The sequence below is a fragment of the Cupressus sempervirens genome, chromosome 10 (genome assembly GCF_028749045.1).
Source record: "Cupressus sempervirens isolate cs-2001-9-10 chromosome 10, ASM2874904v1, whole genome shotgun sequence".
Classification (NCBI taxonomy): domain Eukaryota; kingdom Viridiplantae; phylum Streptophyta; class Pinopsida; order Cupressales; family Cupressaceae; genus Cupressus; species Cupressus sempervirens.
Genome location: NC_143127.1, coordinates 262,273,151 through 262,295,935, shown reverse-complemented (window position 1 = coordinate 262,295,935; position 22,785 = coordinate 262,273,151). Strand labels below are relative to the sequence as shown.

The 22,785-nt window shown below is 34.4% G+C and overlaps 1 protein-coding gene across 1 annotated transcript in view; it reads right to left on the bottom strand.

The window, feature by feature from the left end:
- LOC149533640 (Ankyrin repeat family protein) overlaps positions 1–22,785 on the bottom strand; it is a 94,086-nt gene that overhangs the window by 46,329 nt on the left and 24,972 nt on the right. Inside the window, exon 2 of the mRNA XM_089805344.1 lies at positions 12,212–12,344. Coding sequence (XP_089661470.1) covers positions 12,212–12,344 — 133 coding nt within the window. The remainder of the gene's footprint in view (positions 1–12,211; positions 12,345–22,785) is intronic.

Below are 22,785 nucleotides of genomic sequence, written 5' to 3'. Positions count from 1 at the left end.
ATATATATCCGGCGCATGTATCTATAATTTTCCCGTATATGTGTTTTGATATGCTCGAGCCATCGATGACGTTTGTGAGTCTTCAAACTTTCAGTGTCTTTGTTGTTATGCCAAAACCATTGTATGTTGTTCTGATCCTGCAAACCCTTCAATATCGTTTCTGTAGGTTTCTATGCACCGCACGGTGTAGAAATTCAGTATTTTGTGCTCACATATTTCATAGCTGCATTTTATTCAAACAGGGATCTGCAAACAAGCTCTTGTTTCAATCATTTGATTATGTTCTTCAGAGTCTTGAGAGTCGCTGAATGTTCACCGTACATGTGTAGTCATTGTCTTATTATTATCCCTGCATATCTTTGTTCCATGGCTGAGTCTCTTCTAAGGCATTGATTGATATGTCATATCAGTGTCAAATTACTCCAAGTTGAAATCCAAGTATGTTATGTATCTCCAGGTGCACTATGCAATGCAGGCCACTACAAAATAATTTAAGTGTATTAATCTGTACAACTGCAATGCTCCATCCATTTACAAACAGTGTTACAATCTATATCCTTTTTTATTTTTCCCCATTTATGCATAAAAAAAGAAACTCCAGCACATGCTTCAGTTCAGACTTTTGCATTTAATCAAGCAGACCCATCCAGAAGAAACTGATTCACTTATACTGATGCAGCGAGTACTGATCTTTTGGAGATGGTAGCTGAAGATCTCTTCTTCACCTGTAATCTGTTATTGAAGTTCCAAGATCCCTCAGTGTTTAAGCTTCCTCTGCATGTCAGAGACAAAAATAATAGCATCTAGAACATGAATGCCATCATTGCAGATTCACTAGTGTGACAAACTTCACTTATCAATAGGAAATCAATCTGAGAAGGCAACTAAACTATTAGAAATATGTGCAGAGGTGATAATGTGATATATGTAACATACACCCAAGCCTCAATAAGTTAACAATTCTGATGGTTCCTTCACAGGTATCAGGGTATATCTCAATTCCTTGACAAAATCTTTCTCATTGTGTTTCCATATGTACATTCAAAAACCACCTTAATCATCTCCATTTTTCACATGTTCAGTGAGGTTCTTTCCAATGGATGGCCACAATGTCTCTTTTGAATATTTTATACCTCACAGTTCATGTAAATTTGGATCACTAAATTCTTCACATCAGTAATAAGATAAGTGACTAATTATTTTTCCTCAAGAAGGTTAGAGAGGGAAATGAAATGGAGGTAATAATTTGCCAAATTTAGGGCTCCATTCGGTCAGTATAAATCCTACAATACTTATCCTATCTATACCGCCTCCAGCTAGCAGCTTCCATTCCAACAACACCAAGCGTAGGAGAAAGGCCTGTCAATCTATCAGTCAGTCTCTCTAGTAAGGCTGTAAACTTGCTTCCACACCTATGGAGAAAGGACTGAAGTTGTCAGCCAAGTCTGATTCTCCTCATGTAGACAAAAACACTTACAGGCAACAAGTGAGTAGTCTCATCTATCTCACTGCCACTAGACCCGATCTCTGTTTTGCAGTGCACTACATTTCACGATTCATGCCAGCCCCCAAGGATAATCATTAGGTAACAGCAGAGCATATGCTGCATTATGTGAAGAGCACCTCTGACTATGGACTTATTTACACTAGAAGTCATGATTTTTAAGACTCGGTGGGTTCATAACTTCAGATTGGGCAGGTTCAGTTGATGATAAGACTTCAACTTTTGTATATGTGTTCAATTTGGGATCTGGTGCAGTCAGCTGGACCAGTAAGAAGCAATATGCAGTCTCACTCTCCTCCATAAAAGTAGAGTATCGAAGAGCTGTTAAGGAAGTTTGTGAGGCAGTTTGGCTTCATCAGATGCTTGCAGATATGCATTTATCTTAAGTTGGCCAGGCTCCTTTGCTCTCTGATAACCAAGGAGTGCTCAAACTTACCAAGAAACTAGTCTTCCATGAAAGAATCAAACATGTGGACGTTCCTGGTCATTACATTTGGCAGCTGGTTGAATTCAAGACTCTTCATTGCAATATGTTCCAACAACGTATCAGACAGTAGACATTCTCACCAAGCCTCTTGGTCCAAATAAGTTTGTTCAATTCAGGGGATAGATTAGTATTGTGGACTGATTGACCGTTAAGGGAGATATTAGAATATTATGATGTTATTACTTCAATGGTCAATTATGTATTATATTTAATTATTAGAAGATAAGATCGTCTTTCCGATCTTATACTTTCTATTTGTACATTTGTAAATTCTTTATAATGATCTCTTCAATCATTCGGTAATACATCAAATATTTTACCAATTGCTTTGCGTAATAGGCATGGTTGCACAAGGACGGGCTACTTGGGTACTTGGGTATGGGAATAGGTACGGATATGACTATTTTTTAAAATAGGGGACGGGGCTACTTGGGTACATCAATTTAATACTTATTGAAAATATAAAATATGAATCATAATGGTTTTTCAAAACAACAATTATAAAGTTTGCAAATGTAATGTATTGTTTTCAGTTTTAGATTTGCAATATGTTTGTAATAATAATATATGTTAAATGTTTAGATGAATAATAGAGAAGGCACACTTTAAACATGAACAAGAAAATTATAAATCATATAACAATGAAATATTGCAAATGATAAACTTCTGATTTGAACAGTCATTAAGATTATGTTAATCAGTAGTGTATCAAAGTTTCAAACTGATTACATACTGAATTAAGCTTGATAAACAACAAGCTGATATGAAAACAAAAATCAGAAATCTAAATCAAGGTCCTAAGCTATGATGCTCTCCACTAAGAACCCGGTACCTGGGCACGTGGGTACGCGTCCTAGGGGTGTGGGTATGTGTACCCATGCAACCTTGGTAATAGGCCATACGGCTTTAACCTTTCCTAATTTACCAAACACATGTTTGTTTTGAGATCATCCTATCCAGTTGCATTACTCATTGCCTTTCACTTTTTTTAATTTTTTTAATAGAAAGAAAATACATTTGTAATGTCCCACTTATAGAATACAATTTAATAATAAATAATAAGAATATCTTGACAAAAAGAGAGAAAATAAAATTATAGGGGTAAATACATAATATATTAAATCAATATTATCATAGTTAAACATAATATATTGAATTAATATACTAAGATAATATATAATTAATGAATAACAATATAATAAGATAAATATCGATCATTTAGAATACATAAATATTATATTATAACTCTAAATTATACTATTGAAATATATTATAAATATGCCAAATGTTATAATAAATAATATAAATAATTCATATAATACACAGGTATTATCATTGAAGTATAAATATATATTAAATTTGTATAAAATTCTATTGAGTAAAAGATCAAATATATAAATGAATGGCCATGACTATTACCACTTAGGGATATATAAGAATAGGAGATATAGTGAAAAAGGGGGAGGGAGGTGTTAAAAATAAACTAAATACTTGAAGAAGGAAGATTTAGGAAGGAGAAAAAAAAGTTGGAGGAAAACTGTGAGGAGACAAAGGTCTGACCCAGCGGAGAAGGAATAGACTCAAAGTATTCGCACCCTTTACTCATTGTAACCGGGAGATTCCTTAAGAACAAGACATATATATCAATTCGGCTTTGTATTATTGAACATTTTGTTTAGAAAATGATTCAATGAGGGCATCTGCAGAAATGTTACAGTATAAAACATAGTCAGTGAAGAATGGAGACTATCACAGTTGAGTATCCAATCAATCTATACTATGAAGCAGAGGACACTATCGATGAAATTGTAATGTCGATAATCCATGGCAAGGTATATACCTTATGCGACAATCTTCCAACCAAGCAGCAACCATAATTAGACATTGAAAACACTCAGAAATCAGGAATAGCAATGACAGTCATCCTTACCTCATTATATTCAGAGCAAACTTCAGAGATTCACTTTTTAAATTGGCAGTAGAGTTGTCAGGAATGAGTAACACATGTTTATCAGCATAAAACAAATCATCGTGCCTGGGGAGCAGTTGACACAATCAGAGAATTAGAAAATGAACAACGAATATCTTGGAGGCACTGTCGATGTATCAAAAAGTCTCAGCCTTCATGGAACAACATTCAATCCCTGGCTTTGAAGGTGTAGAGAAGGATTGGAAATACAACCAGCAAAGAAATAGATTAACACGAAGATAATAAAAGAGCAACCACTGCTCGAGCATCTTGGAGGAGCGATTCTAAGATTGGATGATTGAAAGGTAGTCGAGTGATTTTTAAAGAGTATAATCTACACAAGATCTTTAGAAGGATGAAATAAAGAATAGTTTGAAACCGATTCACAACAAAATAAATATTACAACTGAGCCTATGTGGATAAACAGAAATTCCAATTTTTGACATCCAAGGTCATCCAGTGATTCAATACTGATTATTAGAATAGCACCTTCATCAATTATTATCTTCATTGACTTGACGGGCATAAGAATTCAAAAGCGATTAAGAAGTTGATCATATATGTGCATCAACATGTTCAGGGGGAAGTATCCAGTCAGCGAATAGGAAAAAGCACAGTCAGCAAATGGGAATATATACAAGCTAATCACAGAACAGGGTAAACATCATGCTTCTTTCCTCATCGCTGGTGAGCAGAGAAGAAGATACAAAAGAGAGTAATCAATTGTAACCTCTACTCAGATATAAATATAAATAAGACAGAGATTAGTTCGAGACAATAATTACATCAGTCTTCATACACCAATTTACATCAGACGTACCTATAATTATTCTGGTTCCAATGTCTGAAGAATTTTGGATGTATGGGATGAATGACCATTCTTTAGTAATACCAGACATATGCATAAATAAATTCTTCTAGGGTCGACTTCACTAAAAGATAGTGATAAGATGCATATTTATCATTTTCAATGCAAACATTTACACCCCATTATAGATTTATGTGAAAGTTATAGAGTGAAAGAAGTTGGCTTCAATTTTTGATACAAAACTAAGAAATTCACTCAAGTTTTAAGAGATCCCTCACGGGACTCAAGTTTTAAGAGATCCCTCACGGGAGACATTACAAGATTAATACAAGGGATGTTAAATATATCAAGATGGTACCAAGTTTCGAGAGATATACACCAATATTCCAACAAAATACCAAAAACCCAATTAACTAAAACAAACTAAACCATAAGATTTAAGAAACCTACTCCTACAAGAACTCGTAGAAATAAATTCTAAGCCTCTAAATTGGAATTGCCATAAGGCAACCCATTCCTTGGATTGAGAATTTCCAACATTAACATTACAAGCCTAAGGATTCGTTATATAGAGAAGTGTTTTACCTCTTTGGTCATTGGAGGAAAAACAAGCATATCCTATAGTGTGTTCCTCATCTTAGATGGGTCCACAACCCCCATCCAAAACAGGGTTTTGAATGCCATACTTCTCAATATTGTCGCTAAGAAATTTTTAACTCCCGTTGAAGGTTTACACTGCTGCCACTGTGGCACTTTCCTACATTTTTCACTATTCTAGTGATAGTGACTTTTTAACAATGCCATTTCTTTGTTGCATATTTAGACTTCGCCAAAAATAACCATGTCCTCTTACCAGCACTTCACAAGCGTCCATAAACATTCAGCAGAATTCCTTAACCAACATAAAACTTTCTCAAATGTGATCCAACTCAACTTACAGCATAGAACTTGAATTGATTCCGAATAGCTAGGCTGCCTCATGAAATCTCCTACTTCTCACTAGCATATCTGCAATTAGTATGGCAGTGAGTAAAATATATATATATATATATATATATATATATAACATTGCCACTACAACATGAATGTGACTTTGAAGACGAGCATATTATAACTATCACTTCACCTAAACTAGGTTCACGGGATAAGCCATGAAAAATTATATGGAGAATTTAAATGCATTTTTTGGTTTTGAAAAGCAAATGTATTTTCTTTTATAAAGTTATTATTTCCTATAATAACTACAATATATTTATTAATTATAGCTAAACTATAATTTCAAATTCTAATATCTTTTATTATTATTTATAATTTAATAAAAAACATAAATAATTAAATTATTTTTAGACTTAATAGAAAATAATCTTTTAAAAAGAAGAAAAATAATTATAATAAAACTAATTATTATTTTTTTTTTTTGTAATTTTCCTTCTCTCTACTTTTGCTACCTCTTCCTATATTCTACCCTCTTTCTATATATTTCTTCAATCTCTATCCATTCCTCCTTCCCTATTCTTCTCTTTTCCCTCCATCTTTATCTTTCTCTCTTGTTCTTACCCCTCTATATCTCCCTCTTCCTATTCCCATTTCTCTCCCACTCTCCCTCTCCCTTTCCCTTTTGTAAACAAGACATGCTTTATTGGTAATGGAGCATGATTAAATCATTAATTACAACTCTTTTTTATTAGTAAGTAGATGTATAGTTGATTTAAAACTATCACTTCTCTATTAAAATTTTGTTTGCAATTAACTACACAAGTATTTTATTGGTAAGCAGATATATAGTTGATTTAAAACTATCACTTCTATATTAAAACATTTTTTGCAATTAACTACACAATTATATACAAATGGCCAATTATTAGTTCCCGCCTCAAGCAGGAATACTAATGGATTTATTTAATCCATATTTTTCTATTTGACCAATTCAAACAACCAATAGAATTTTAGTATTAAATTGTATTCAATCAAAATATAATAGTTATCATGTAATATTTATTTTTCATAATTATAAGTTCTGATTTTCCTTATTTTATAAAATTTTGTATTCAGCTCCAATCAATGCTTCAAGAGAAGTAACTTGAGTTAGATGATTGTTTGTATTACATAGAAGCATTGATAGTTTGGGGAATAAATTGCAAACTAGAGTAGGATTTTTTCAAAAAATTAGGAAAAAGTCCAGAAAAAAGTCAGATTAAAAAAAATGTGAAAATTTTAAGAAAAATAGGCAATAACTACATTTTTTAACTTAAAAAGCATTGCCATTGTATAGATAAAAGCTTAGGTAATAAAGGATATATAAATGATTCAAAGCATTTGCACAACATCTTCCTACTATATTTTTAGCTCGAGGACTCAAAGTTTTAATATTGATTTTATTTGTATAAGTTTCAACCAAGCTATGATGTGGGCTTTCCTATTTTTCACAATCCAGAGGAAGCTTTCTTCACAAAATATTGCCAATAAAAGAAAATCTTCATATTCATATAAGTAGAATTGATTTTCTAGAATTCTCTCAAGTTCCTTTTATATATATATATACTAAACAAATAATTATATACAAAGTTGGCATGATATACACATATTTGAAGCATAGTAACGAGAATCGCCATGAAATTGCCTGAATCGCCGGTTTGGCGATTCAATTTATGGTTCCCGATTTTTTTTGAATCAATGATCTCATCGCATAAATCGCCAATTCATGCGATGCATGCAAAAAATCGCCAAAATCACCTTTGTGAATCGCAAAAAATCGGAGAAGTGAGAGGATGATGATAAGGCTTGAGCTAGAACCTTTTTTTTTTCATTTTGTTTACAGATACGGATAGACATACATTTCATGGATCTTCATCTTACATACATTTATAATTTGATGTCTTATGGATCTCCATCTTACATACATTCTATGATTTGACTCATTATGATCCTATGATTTCTATTTACTTCAGCTACAATTTACATTTTATGTGATGGATTTATCATTTATGTTCCATGTTTATGTATGTTAGCTTCTATTTGATGATGTTATAGTGTGTTTAAGTTTTATTCAATAAAGGGTGCATGAATTGCGTTTCAAATTGTTAAAATCTCTAAATTTCAAGAGTTTTTTTAATTTTCCGATTCGTGGCTAATCCATGGCCGATTCGCGATTCGATTGAGCCTTGCCGATTCTGATTCTCGTTACTTTGATTTGAAGTGATATATACACCTGTATATACTAAAACAACTTTATATATGTTGAACTTAAAGACTGAATTGCATGAATTATTTAATTTAATTTTGAGAGAGTTTAAATACCTAGCTATTTGATTAATTGTAAGAACTTATATGTCATAATTGACAAGCCTGAAATGATTATAATGATAATCGTAGGGCTCTTACTTTCTCTAGAATAAATAATGCAAAACTTTGTTACCGTTCTTTTTTTAGATCATATCGTAACAAATAAATTTAAGGCAGCTTTCAGAGGTCCTCTTTTGTTTCTTACTCAACACTTTAAGTATTTGAAATTTATACAACCATAATCAAATTTTAAAAAAGAAATACTATCAATCAAGCTTACAATATATTCAATGTAGAAAGAGAGGAAAATTTTGTTTGCAATCATCCATCTCCCATGCTACTTCTAGACTGCAAAACCACGAGACTTTGCAACAGTCTTCTTCCAACTTTCCCGACTACGTCTTCAATGTCGCACATCATTTTCTTACGAAACCATGTCACGATCTTGCAGGTTCTTCTTGTCAGCATCGCTTTTAAAAGTTTTTGCTAGTCCCCTGCAATTTTTTTGTTAACTATCGTAAATTGCCTGATAAATCGTCAAAAGAAGCGTTGGAAGTTGTTGACCAAAAAGTCCCCATCTTAGTGGCAATATATCACTGCACATGCCGACTTCGGATTAATCACCTAAAATCACGTTTTTTTATCATTTTATGCTTTTGTGCAATAAATATAATAATAGTCAATAACAATTTTAATTTTTTAACTACTTCATAACATTAAATGTAAACTACAGGGGTTCACTACTTCGTCGTTAAAGGGCCATCTATAATAGTGCATAGTAATTATAATTTTTAAAATTAGTGTATGATATTGATTATATATTTGATCTCATCAAAATCTATGAGGCAAGGCGTGTAGAGAGCTCTAGTCATATTGGAATCATGAGTTAAAACAGATCTATTAATAATTTAATTGCTTCAACAATATGTCAGATGCCCCCCATAATTTACGATGATCGAGGCCCTCTAAAATTTCGCTGATGACTGTCATTGCTCCTCCCACTCCTCTGTTTAGGTTTTCTACAGGTCAAAAAAACTAAAGCAACAAAATTACATTTTTTTTCCACACCAATTCTGCATTGATTTCACAGAATCACCCCCATTCGTAAGTGTTTTGTCACTTTCGTGAGTTCTTTTAATGGTTCCATAGGTTTATGCAATCATTTTTTTACCATTTTTTAGGAATTTTAACAAGATTTTAATGCCCTTTAAGTGGAAAAAGCTCATTGAAAATTGGGTGAATGACAGGTCAACGATTTTTTTATGAATCACAATTTTTTCAGCGAATTGGCTCTAGGATTCAGGAATAATCAGGTATAATAGGGATTCTTTTTCAGATTTCTGCTTCTATGGAACTTTAAAATATGAGAAGCCCCTTGCCAAACAACCTCCCAAAGCTTCAATCCCAATTTAAACATGAACCAGCTACCCATTTTCTATAGATTAATTTACCCACCAAGCAGAACAATGCTTACAAACTAATTTAAATACAAATCAAGTATTGTTTAAACTTTATAATTATAAATGATATAACTATTTAGGAGACATAACTCTCTAAACTTGATAAATACTCTATGTGGTATAATTTCCTATTTCCAAACTAAATTCCACAATTTAGTCAACACAAATTTGCATGCCAATGTGGGATCCAATTGTAACCAAAGAAACATACATGAATGTAATAAACATGATGTGCATAGGCTTGGCATTGATTGTATATGCCAAAAATAGCTCTAATTGTTTTAGGGAAAACTTTTCAAAACAGTGATGACAATGGTCAAAAATGTTGGATATCCATTAAGCCATATATACAAAAAATTATTTCGCATTACATATTTATAAAACATGTTCAAAAATGGCTTTTAGTGCAAAAACGCACTCTCTAGGGGTCACTGTATGTTTTGAAAACACTTAAATATGCAAGTCTCACTCTTGAAGAGTCTTTGCACATTTTAAAACACATGTATTTACATGTTTTATGTGTTTAAAAATTGTCCTTTTGCTCAAATTTATGGTCTCTAGAGGTAATTACATATTTTCATGTAAATATGTTTATAGACATGCTATACACAACTTAAGTGATGAATTAGGTCAAGAGCCTACAGCATAATGGTAAAATTGTGAGTCTCTTATCCGAGAGGTTTTCGGTTCGACCCTACACAAATTTAATAAATAATAATAATTAATTACATCACACAATAAGGCTTTGGCCTTTTACCCACCAAAAAAAACATTTAAAAAAACTTAATTAAGCACATGTCAATTTAATTTTTGAAGAAATATTACTTAAATGGGTCATAAATATTTACACTAATATATAATGTGCAAAAATCATTCAGAAGTAATATTTACTAAGATGTTTTGAATTAAAACTCAAAAACTAAATCAAACTATATTGTTGATATAGTCACTAAAGTGAAAAATTAAAAAGCAACTCAACTTTAAAATATAACATAAAGTGCTCTATAGTTACTTTAAGTGAAAATTTAAATAATAATCATAAAATAACTTAACAACATAACATAAAGTGAATTTATGTTCTATTTTTCAAAAAGTGAATGTCAATTTTAAAATATAACATAATATTTTAATTCGTGCAGTTGCACATGGAGAGTCCACTTTTTGGGCACTAAAATGTTCATATATTTTGATTCCCAACTCCAATTAAGCCCTAAGATAGACCAAATCGAAGGGAAAACCGAAAGCAATGACTTGAGAAAAAACAAAAGACCAAAAGCTAAGAAAACACACTCAAAAACGAGAAAAAATACATTTAAGGCTTCAAAAATCAAGTATAGATTCAACAAACAGAAATACTAATAAGACCTGACAAAAGGCTTCAGTTAAAGGATTCATTATATCAATTGGAGTCGATTGATTGAGCAATGCCAGCCAATTAAATAATGGATTAACTCATAGAAAAACGAAACTAAGTTGGAAAAGTTTCGCATTGTTACCTACATTTTGTGGTGACAAAATGCAGCACAACAATGTAGACAACTATGAACTTTAAGGATTATTTGTTTAGACAATCTGTCAACTACAGTATAACCACCACCAAAAGCATTGCATAGATATTTTGAAGTTGCAAAGGCAAACTTTTCTTCATTCTTAAATTGATTTGCCAATAAATATACTAACTTTCTAAACATAAATGTCCAAGAATTTCACATAAGTTTCTCTTAGCAAAATTAACCTAGACACAAAATTGGGTAATCCACCCAAACAATTGTTTCTGTATGTAAGAAAATACCACTAAAGTTTAAATCTCAGATGCACTTGAATAAATTGTTTACACAATTCCTTCCTAATACTATCCATTTTGAACAAAAAAAATGCATAAATTATTAGGTGGATTTTATCCTTGTGAATGCAAATATTGGTTATTTGTTATTGGGCATATTCCATGGAAATTTGCATGCTAACCATTAAGTATAGCACTATGATCTCGTAGGTGAGCCAACTGAAATAGGTTGAAAGTATTGCATGTGTTAGGTGGCTGATATTCGTCCAGTCTTAAGCCGAGCTAAATCATGTTGCAGGGTAAGATACTAGGGCTGGTGGCTTAAAGAGGATTTGAATTTCATTAGTCACAATGGAAATTAACCTTGGGCATTACTGAATCCTGCATTAGCCTTCTTCAGGTGGCTGATGATTATATTTTTATTTTTTTTCCTAACTAAAGTTATGTTACAAACATGTAAAAGAATTGGTTTCCAATATTGGCCCTTCCCACAGACTTCATCAGCTTATTCCTGAGAGGCCTTCTACTGACATGATTAGTTCTACTTCCATTTGGGTCATGAGATTAGGGGATCAACTTGTTTTGGATTACCCTCCTTAGTATATTTATGTTCATGTTTTCTGTAAAAAATATTCTCTGAATCTAGAGATCATTTTACCATAATACTTTCTTATTGTAAATGATTTGACTTTTGTATCTGTAGACATTTACATGATTGTGATTTCACAATTGCTTGCTAGATTACGTATAGGCTATAAAAAGGTTCATGACATGACACCAACTCCTCCATGACATTGAGAGAGTATAATTTGGCGAAAAACGTCAATATGAATCTTCTGAAACAATCCCAAATTGCAATTGCCACCAAAGTTTTAACCACTTTGCAGACATCAGGTGAACACTTTAAAAAATCCTACCTGCTTGCAACAATGCTTCAACGACATCATCTCTGCCACTGCTCACAGCAGAATGAAGTGGAGCCCATCCTTCCTCATCGCCATCATTTATACCACTTACAGATGGTTCCATACCTGCTAATATGCGAACAATCTGTCAAGCCAACCCAAGAAGATTAGAAATGGTTAGACTCTACATAGATGGTTTCTGATCACATATCAATGGGTGCAAATAGAAGTTGCTTTTGTAGCTAAGATATTAGTCTAAAGGACAACCCAATAAAAAATTAAAAATCTAACCAAGAGAGATCAATTTCCTAGTCATGTGACCAAACAAATCTATCTTGAAATTAACTATGCATCTAGATAAAGCAACACAATCTGCAGCATTTGAGTGCCCAGAAAGCTATTCTCGTGATTCTCCAAAAAAATTGAAATATGAATAGACATTTGCTTTAACAATGGACATCTTTCAAACAATGTATGCAACAAATACAAGACAAGTAACACCCAGCATCAACAGATAATTCAGGATATAATAGTTTGCTAATTCAGGATATAGAATTAGTGGGTTGAAATAGAAGTTGCTTTTGTAGCTAAGATGTTAGTCTAATAAAAAATAAAAACTCTAACCAAGAGAGATCAATTTCCAAGTCATGTGACCAAACAAATTTATCTTGAAATTGACTATGCATCTAGATAAAGCAACACAATCTACGGCATTTGAGTGCCCAGAAAGATATTCTCGTAATTCTCCAAAAAAACTGAAATAAAATTCTCGTGATTCTACATAGATGGTTTCTGATCACATATCAGTGGGTGCAAATAGAACTTGCTTTTGTAGCTAAGATGTTAGTCTCAAGGACAACAAACAAAACATAAAAACTCTAACCATGAGAGATCAATTTCCTAGTCATGTGATCAAACAAATCTATCTTGAAATTAACTATGCATCTAGATAAAGCAACACAATCTACGGCATTTAAGTGCCCCAGAAAGCTATAAAAACTCTACATAGATGGTGTATGATCACATATCAGTGGGTGCACATAGAAGTTTCTTTTGTAGCTAAGATGTTAATCTAAAGGACAACCCAATAAAAAATAAAAACTCTAACCAAGAGAGATCAATTTCCTAGTCATGTGACCAAACAAATCTATCTTGAAATTTACTATGCATCTAGATAAAGCAATGCAATCTATGGCATTTGAGTGCCCAGAAAGCTATTGTCGTGATTCTCCAAAAAAACTGAAATAAAATTCTCATGATTCTACATAGATGGTTTCTGATCACATATCAGTGGGTGCAAACAGAAGTTGCTTTTGTAGCTAAGATGTTAGTCTCAAGGACAACCCAATAAAAAATAAAAACTCTAACCACAAGAGATCAATTTCCTAGTCACGTGACCAAACAAAGCTATCTTGAAATTAACTATGCATCTAGATAAAGCAACACAATCTACGGCATTTAAGTGCCCAGAAAGCAATAAAAACTCTACAAAGATGGTTTCTGATCACATATCAGTGGGTGCAAATAGAAGTTGCTTTTGTAGCTAAGATGTTTGTCTAAAGGACAACCCAATAAAATATAAAAACTCTAACCAAGAGAGATCAGTTTCCTAGTCATGTGACCAAACAAATCTATCTTGAAATTTACTATGCATCTAGATAAAGCAACACAATCTACAGCATTTGAGAGCCCAGAAAGCTATTCTCGTGATTCTCCAAAAAAAACTGAAATAGAATTATAAACAAAAAGAAATGCCTAAGAATAGACATTTGCTTCAACAATGGACATCTTTCAAGCAATGTATGCAACAAATACAAGACAAGTAACACCCAGCATCAACAGATAATTCAGGATATAAATCGTGTGTATAGTTTGCTAATTCAGGATGTAGAATAAAGAGCATAATATCGGAAGCCTTAGACCAGAGAAGAGCATAGTTAATAAGAAAAATAGCCAATGATCTGATGGACAAGTAGCAGAATCACCTTAGTCTAATAGACAACTAGAAAAATTGCCTGTGCTCTGATGATTGGCAAGGTCTAAAAAAGATAGTAAAGAAAGGAAATGCCTTATAAATGTCTGGAAAATGAGCGCCTGGGAATTTCAAACTCCTCATTTAGAACACTTAATCCAGTGTTAACAAATTACCTATAAGGATTACTTGCCATCCCATAAGAAGTTAGACAATTCATAATGCGAAGGCAGTAAGTTGTTAATTTTTCAAAGGCCACAAGATATAAGAAAAGGCGAGTGAAGTGATTTTCAATAAAATGACCCTACATAGCAGTGTTTGCATTCTTGGCACTGACAGTAAACATGTAATCATCACTCTATGGGTCGTAATATATAGTATCGTTAAGGTCTCTGCGCTACTGAATTCTCACTGCCACAATTAGACATTATGTTCCTGTAGAAATTTTCACATGGAAATATATCTCAAAAATTTCCTACAACATTCACCATACACAATGGCATGAAATTGGTTAACTGGTTACTGTCCTGCTCAGACATTAATCAGGTTTATATTCAGAAACTTCGCATCATGGCAATAGGGAAATCATAAACCCAGTGTAACATTATACAGCCACTTTCTTTGCCTCACAGAAACAAGATTTCTTAATATGCTGTGAAAAAACACAGTTTTTGGCTTATCAAGTGCATGGAAGTTTGTAAACATGTTTCTTAAGAATTGTCTATAGACCTATCTGAAAACTTCTTAAACCAAATATGTAAAGTTAAACTACTCCACATATTGTCTCTACATTGTTTCTCTTAACTTTGGAAGATTAACAGGATCATTACCAAGATGCAATAAAATTATACAACTGTGTATGAAGTGACAATGCATCATGTTTGTGCCCATGCTTGATGTGCATTCAATTTACATAATTCTGACTTGAGCAATTGTTGACATGCAGACTGAACCTCAAATATATATCCTAGTGGTTAGCTAAAAGACCTAAAAAATAACTGCATATCACTGTACTTAAAGAGAGGCAACACAACGTTGTCAAGCATTCAATTTAAGAAATTTATTGCCATGTTCAATTACCAGAGTTGAGGATACAATTTTATTCTCTAAACAATTGATTTCACAAATGTCTTCTCAAAAAAAGTTTGAGTCTTTTCTCTTTGATCGATGTATCAACGCCAATGATTGGGTCTTTGGCAAGCCTTCTGTAATTTAAAAGTCAAATACCCTCGAGTCTTGAAAAGCTAGTTTTCAGCTTAAAGAGGAAAAGGACGGTCCAATCAACCTTTCCTTTATCCTTGTGCACCATACCTTTCCATAGCATCCAAACATCATTTATGTCCCACTGCAATTCCATTGCTATGCTCAATTTGTTTACTTAGGGCAGAGAACTTATCATGATATTACGTTCAGCCAACCTGTAAAAGTCCTATTTGTGGTGTGTAATGGTCGTACTTCCAATTTCATCATTTTCTGAGCTTACAAACCCAGACATCTCCAATAATGTGTATAGGCAGCATCTGACAGTTCAAAACATAGCATGTGTCTTTACTTTGAAGGACAATTGAAACACGCTACCAAGATTATATTAGCAGAATACATCTCAAAGGAAACCTTATGTTTACATCTCTGACCAGTTCCCTTGTCATAAGCCTTCTGTGGCATTAACAGGCTCTGCTTAACAAGCATTTAACCATACCAAACTTTTAAAATTTAAAGTACTCTCCTTTTAGATGCTATTCTTTTCTTTAAAGGTTGTCAGCAATAAAATATTAATGATGTATTCTTCCTTTTTGTGTGTGATTTCTAAACAACGGTATCAAAAGGTCAAAAGATTTTATTGAAAGAAATTTATTACAAAATACCACATAGTTCAATTATATTAATCAGAGCTTTTAATTGTCATTTCCCATGCTTTATATACTTGTGTAAAGGGAATACGATCTCTTAAGTCCCTTAAGTCTATAATCCTTTCTTTACTCGGTTAAGTGAGTATCCTTCCTTCACAAAAAATTAAGAACCCCCTATCCAACAAAAGATTTTCTACTTTTAAGTAATATTGGAAGATACCAAGAAGTGGATTCATCATACCACCAAGAAGATGAGAATGTCCAAAACATAGTGAACTATTTCATAATCCATTGTAATGTCAGAGATTGCATACTACTGCAATTTCACACCGCATGATGTTCTCCCCCTTTAGTTTGCTACACAAAAATGAGACAATAATAATTGCTCGCTAATCATTGCAAACTGAGCAACCATATATAAACAATAACATTATTGAAATTTTCAAAAGAAACTGAAGAAAACAGAAGACTGAAATAAAAATATTCTAATTAAGTAGAACTAGAAGAATCTAATAAGATTTACGACTTAATTGACAATTAGAAAGGTAGATAATTATTCTAACACACTCCCTTAATTATTCCGACACACTCCCTTAGTTAAACCTTAAATTTGACAAAATTTCTGGGCTCAAAGACTTGGTGAGGATATTTTGTAGTCTGATCCTCTGTTGGAACATACTGTAGCTGAATTGGTCTACCAACTTCCAGGTGTAGTGACAATGAAGTTCAACGTGCTTAGAACGTTCATGGAAGACTAAATTTTTGGCTAGTTTGAACACCCCTTGATTATCAGTGTACAAAGAAGTTCCTACTTGTGACATTCGCAAATTAGGAAGCATACTTTAAAGCCAAATGGCCTTTATTGTTGCCTTAATTGTTCCCTAATATTTTGCTTCAGTTGAGGAAAGAAACACTACTTGTTGCTTCTACTGGTCCATGTTACAACAAGACTTGTACCCAAACTGAATACATACCTAGAAGTATATTTTTTGCCATCTACTAAACCTGCCCAATTGGACTCTGTATAACCAATCAGATTTGGATCCTTGCACCTGCTATATAGAATTCCAAAATCTTAAAGAGCCCTTCACATATCGCAGCCCGCACTTTGCTGCAACCCAATGATCAGCTTTGGGGCTGTCATGAAGCGAGAAATGTAGCTCGTGGCAAAACTAAGATCAAGTCTAGTGGCAGTGAGGTAAATGAGGCTGTCCACTAATTGCCTGAATGTAGTTTCATTCGCCATATGTGAATCAGAATTGGTTAACAGCTTGAGCCCTTTCTCCATAAGTGTGTAGGCAAGTTTACAGTTCTACATCTGAAACTTGTCAAAGAGACTTCCTGCATACTTAGACTAAGAGATTAAAATATTACCAATTGTCTGCCAAACCTCAATACGTAAGCAATAAGTGTGAAGCCCCGACTCTATCATGTCAAAAGCTTGGCACAAATCCTATTTGATTGTTGCAATCAAATGTGTTGAACTGTCAGTAATGATCAACTCATCAACATAGAAAACAAGAAAAGAATATCATCACCAAGTGTTTAGCATACAGATTAGTGTCAAAAGGGCAGCATTGAAAACCACGATCAATCAAGTCCATCTTATGTAACATGCCCAAGCAGCTTGTTTCAAGCTATAGAGTGTTTTCACCTTTCTACATGCCTAATATTCTTCACCAACAACCTTGAAACAAGGAGGTTGTGTCATATAAACTTCTGCCTACAACTCACCATTGATGAAGGCACTCTTAACATCCATCTAATGGAGTTTCTAATCAAATTGGCCTACAATAGCGAGAAGACAAACTGTGCTCATATTGGCAATAGGAGCAAAAGTCTCCTCATGGTCAATGCCCTCCTGCTATGTGAATCCTTGAGCTACCAACGTCACCTATTATTTATACGAAGTACCATCTGCATGATACTTGAACTTGTAAACCCATTTGCAATTGATAGGCTTCTTCCCAGGATGAAGATCATAAAGGACCCAAATATTTCTTCAGATGACTAAGGTACCCAACTTCCATAGCCTTTTCCCACTTGGGAATTCCTTTAGCCTCTAAATATGTCTAAGCCTCATAGATGTCATGGATTTTGGCCATAATAGCAATATTGACTATATTTTTTTGCATTCTCTTTTGTGAATTAGTTTATGCTAAATGAGCTCATCATTTTTTAGATCCCCTCTACTCTAGTCCCAACACTTCGTACAATAGAAGTACCAACATCACACATAGGAGAAACATCTCCTAAAGAGGTTCGAACAAAGCAATCTCTAAGTAGATTCTAAGGAAAATCAAGTGATTTTATATCATGACTTGTAGACTCCTCATCTTTAGAGTCAAAATGATCTGAAGACTTCCTATCGAGGGAACCAAAGGGAAGAGAAACAGCCACATCTGAAGCAATCACAGGTTGATCCTCAGGACTAGCAGTAGAAAGAAAGGCCTGTCTCCACATCAATTAGTCTATATGCCTTACAATTATTATTGTAACTTGTGAGCATGAGTTTTTGGCTTGGAATCTAGCTTGGCACACTTGGCTTCTAGAATCCATACATGAGTAGTAGAACCAAAGACTGTCAGACGGCCCATCTTAGGCTTACATGCTAACAAGCCTTCATCAAGAGTCATCTTCTTAATGACCTGTGTAGGTGACCGATTTAGAAGATAGACTGCAATAAAAATTATTTCAGCCAAGAATTTCTAAGGAATGTGTCATTTTAATGATGATTTGATTCCAACTCTCAACTACACCATTATGTTGAAGGGTGTATGGTGGGAAGTTTGCATCGAATGCCATGTGCAAATATAAAGGTGGAGAAGAAGATGAAGAAAACTCCCCACATCATCTGACCTTAGAGTCGCAATCTAAGAATCTAGCTCTTGAGGCCTTAAACTACTGAAATGTATTGAAAACATCTGATTTATTCTTTAAAAAATCCACCCACATTTTCTACTAAAGTTGTCAACAAATAATAAAAAGTACATGGATCCAGAACCAAAAGGTGTGTTCAATGAACCACATACATTAGAATGAACCAATTGAAGTACCTTGGAGGTTCCCCAAGAATCATCATTCAAAAATGGTATCCAATGCTACTTCCCAACTTGACAAGCTCCAAAAATATTGTGATGTTGAGTATAGATCTTAGGTAGGCCAGCAACCAAATCTTCCTGGGATAACTAAGAGAGATAATGCACATAACACTAATGCCAAAGTTTGTTGATGGAAGTAGTCTTGACTGCCATGACATGCTCCTGAGAATCACCAGAATCAACAAGTCTATAAAGAAAATGATTCTCAAGTCCCATAGCAATTGTAGTGCGAATCTCCCTATCAACAATGTTGCAGGCGTGCAAACTAAAAACACTATCCAATTGGGGAGAATGTCTCATGATCTGACTAATTGAGAGAAGATTGATTTTCATGCCTGAAACATAGCATACATGAAGAAATATTAAATTTCCCCATCTTGAGTGAATCTGCACATTGCCCTTACCCACAATTATAGCATCTCCTCCTTCAAACATTATCGAATCAAAAAATGGATTGAATTTGGTGAACCACTGCCTTTCAGCTGAGAAGACTAAACCTTTCCTTTGTCCTTAGCAAAAGATTTTGCAAAGAATGCTTGCTCTATGGAGGTTGAATTGGCACTACTCCCAAATTGTTGCCTCCAATAATCTTGATGTGGAAGCTTGTTACAAAGTTCTCAAAACTTCAGATCAACATTAGTTGAATTAATGTTGAGCATTTCTATGAAATGCTCATAGAATTTACATAAACTCTTCAAAGTAATAACTACCAAAACCTCTTCCTCCATTTTTCTTCCAACTGCCTCAAGTTGATTACGAATGTCCTTGATCTTTGTCAAACAATCCTGTAGAGATGCCCTCCCACTCATCATAATCAAAAAGAGCATGTTCTTAAGAAAGAACGCACATCTCTTCTCTAACATTTCATGGAGATCCTTTAGATGCCTCCAAATCTCAATAGCTAACTTCCCTAAAGGCACTTGCAGCAGCTAATCATCAATCACTAAAAGCTAAATAAGCACAACCACTTCACAATTACACTCATCAATTTATCTTGGTCCTTCCCAATAGTAGTAGGATGAGCAGTGGCTCCTAGAACAACTTTTAAACAGTGATATTCAAAGATAGTCATAATGTGTTGCTTCCAAGTCTTATAATTTTTCCCATTGAATTTTTACTACTTTCAAGCATGATATTTGTTAATGAAGCCATTTTATACACTTCTCAAAGCACGAGAAACAAGGGACTTTGTTGGCCAAAATAGTCAAAAAAAAGGCATAAAACTTAGAGGCGCATGTCTCAATGCACAGAAACCTAGGCAATGAAGATAGGACAAATAACATGTTGGAAGTTTGAAAAGCTTTGAAAAATTGACGAGAACCTAGAAAGTTTTGCAAATCCTAGGTCTCTTGTCAGTAAATTCTATATTGTAGCCGACGGGTAGAATTGTATCCGAAAGAGCGCGTGACGGTTGAGTCACCCCTTTGGGATAATATATGTACACCATCCGGAAGGGACTTTGGGACATCATCATAATCATATGGTAAGCATTAGAGTGCATATTGCGTATATGAATAAAGTATTTGTTATATGTTATATCTTATTGTACTACATTCAATAATTATCCTTTTACCCTATAATGTAAACATCTGGCGTCATTGCCAGTGGAACTTGGAACAAAGGAAGTGTTATGAAGATTAATGTCGAATTTGCTTAATAAAGATAGGAATAAGATAAAAGATAAGGATAAGATACGCACAACACAGGAAGTATTAATTTTAGCACAACAGGCGGAGCACAGACAAAAGCTTCAACAGCTTACTGACGGACACCGAGGCGGTGAAGGAGCACAGACGGAGAGAGTGCATTCACCTAGCAGACCGAGGAGTGCCAAGAAATTGTTGGAAGAGAATCGACAATGATTGAATTTGGTAGAAGAGACAAGGAAGGAGTTCCTTAACTTGTATACGCCGAGGGTAGAGAATCCAAACGGGAGGGAAGTAACTCGCACGGCTCGAAGTGCCGAAGGAGCATGAGTATGGAGTGACCTCTTCATTCCCAATACACCCAACGAACAGATACAAGGAGAGAATCGAACAACTTTTCTTGAGGAAGATCTTTTCTCACCAAGTAACGTGATTGTCCAAAGTAAGGCGGTTGTCCGAAGCAGCATGGTTGTGCAAAACAACGCAAGTGCTCAGAACAACGCGAGTGCTCAAAACAGCATGGGTACACAGCAAGTACCACAAAATTAGAAGTAGCAATGGTAGGACCAAAGGAAAAATTGTTGAAGTTCAACAGTGATGGGATAGTAGATTCAATCAAACACTGCAAGACATGCGAAACAATATAGACGGCGAATGGTGTAAGGGACCAGGATGACTGGATCCGACAATTTCTGGCAACCCTACGAGGTGTAGCGATTGCTTGGTTTGCGGATGTCGATCCTCAGAAATTAACTACATGGTCGACCGTTAAGAAAGAATTCATAGTTGAGTTTCGATTACTAATGGACGATAATGAAATTGTAGCAGATATATACAATATAGAGCAAGGAAAAAATGAAACGATTCATGTATATGCAATAAGGTAGAAAGAATTGGTGGGGAAGATAGAGAGCCCACCGGCTAACGGATTAAAGAAACAATGGTTTGTCGAAGGGCTACAACCGGCACTAAAGAAGAAAATGAAGATTGTACCTCCAGCATCGTACATAGATGCGTATAATCAAGAGATGGATCTAGAGAGTGAGCAAAAAGAAGAAGCAAAACGAAGAAGCAGAAATCGTCGAAACAACGAAGAATCAGGCAAGAAAGTTCAAGCGTTGCAGAAAGATATGTTATAGATGATGAAGGAATTTAAAAATCTCTTAAAAAATCCCAACTTGGTGAAAGGGGAGTTATGGTATACAAACTGTAAGGAGGGCCACACAAAGGGCTCCTACCTGAAAAAACAATTTTGAGATATCTAACAAATTGCGGGACATTCCACAAAGGAATGCCCATTCAATATGAAGACAAAGGGACACCAACAAGTGTTATTTACGCAAACAGTATCCACTACAAGAGCAACAAACACGAACAATGACACAACCTCTAGAGGATATCATAACAATAACCGATGCGGATGAGGTGGTAACAATAATAATAATGAAGGCCGAAGTCGAATACAGCACAACTCGAGTAGACAGCCGATGATACAATGTCGTGCATGCAACCTTTGGGGGCACTTCGTCAGAGACTATACCATGAAGGAAACACCACAATTGTTATGCAGATGGTGTGATCCGAGAGACCACGAGGATTCGAAATGCCCGAAGCAAGGGGTGAACCTGTTAAGCATCGAAACATGTGATGAGAAGATACTAGCCATCACTTGCGAACAAGCAAAGAAGGCAATATACCCAAATGTAGAGGAAGAAAAGAAGAGGTTGCAGCAAGCACAAACAGAGTTGGATAAACAAATGGAAACGAAGAAATTACAAACCAAAGACATTGCCGACACCTCGAAGAGAAACTTGGTAGAACAAAACATGATAAGGCAAGTAATGAAAATGTAAGTTCCTAATGACCTTCTTCCCTTAGTTACAGACAGCGATACTGAATGACACCACTCCTGAAAGTAATGGAAGAGATAGGCAAGGATGGCAACAAAGCAACTGCAACAGACCTAATGGTACTGGCACTCACTATGGGAAGACATCCGACAGTAGTAGAGATGGGT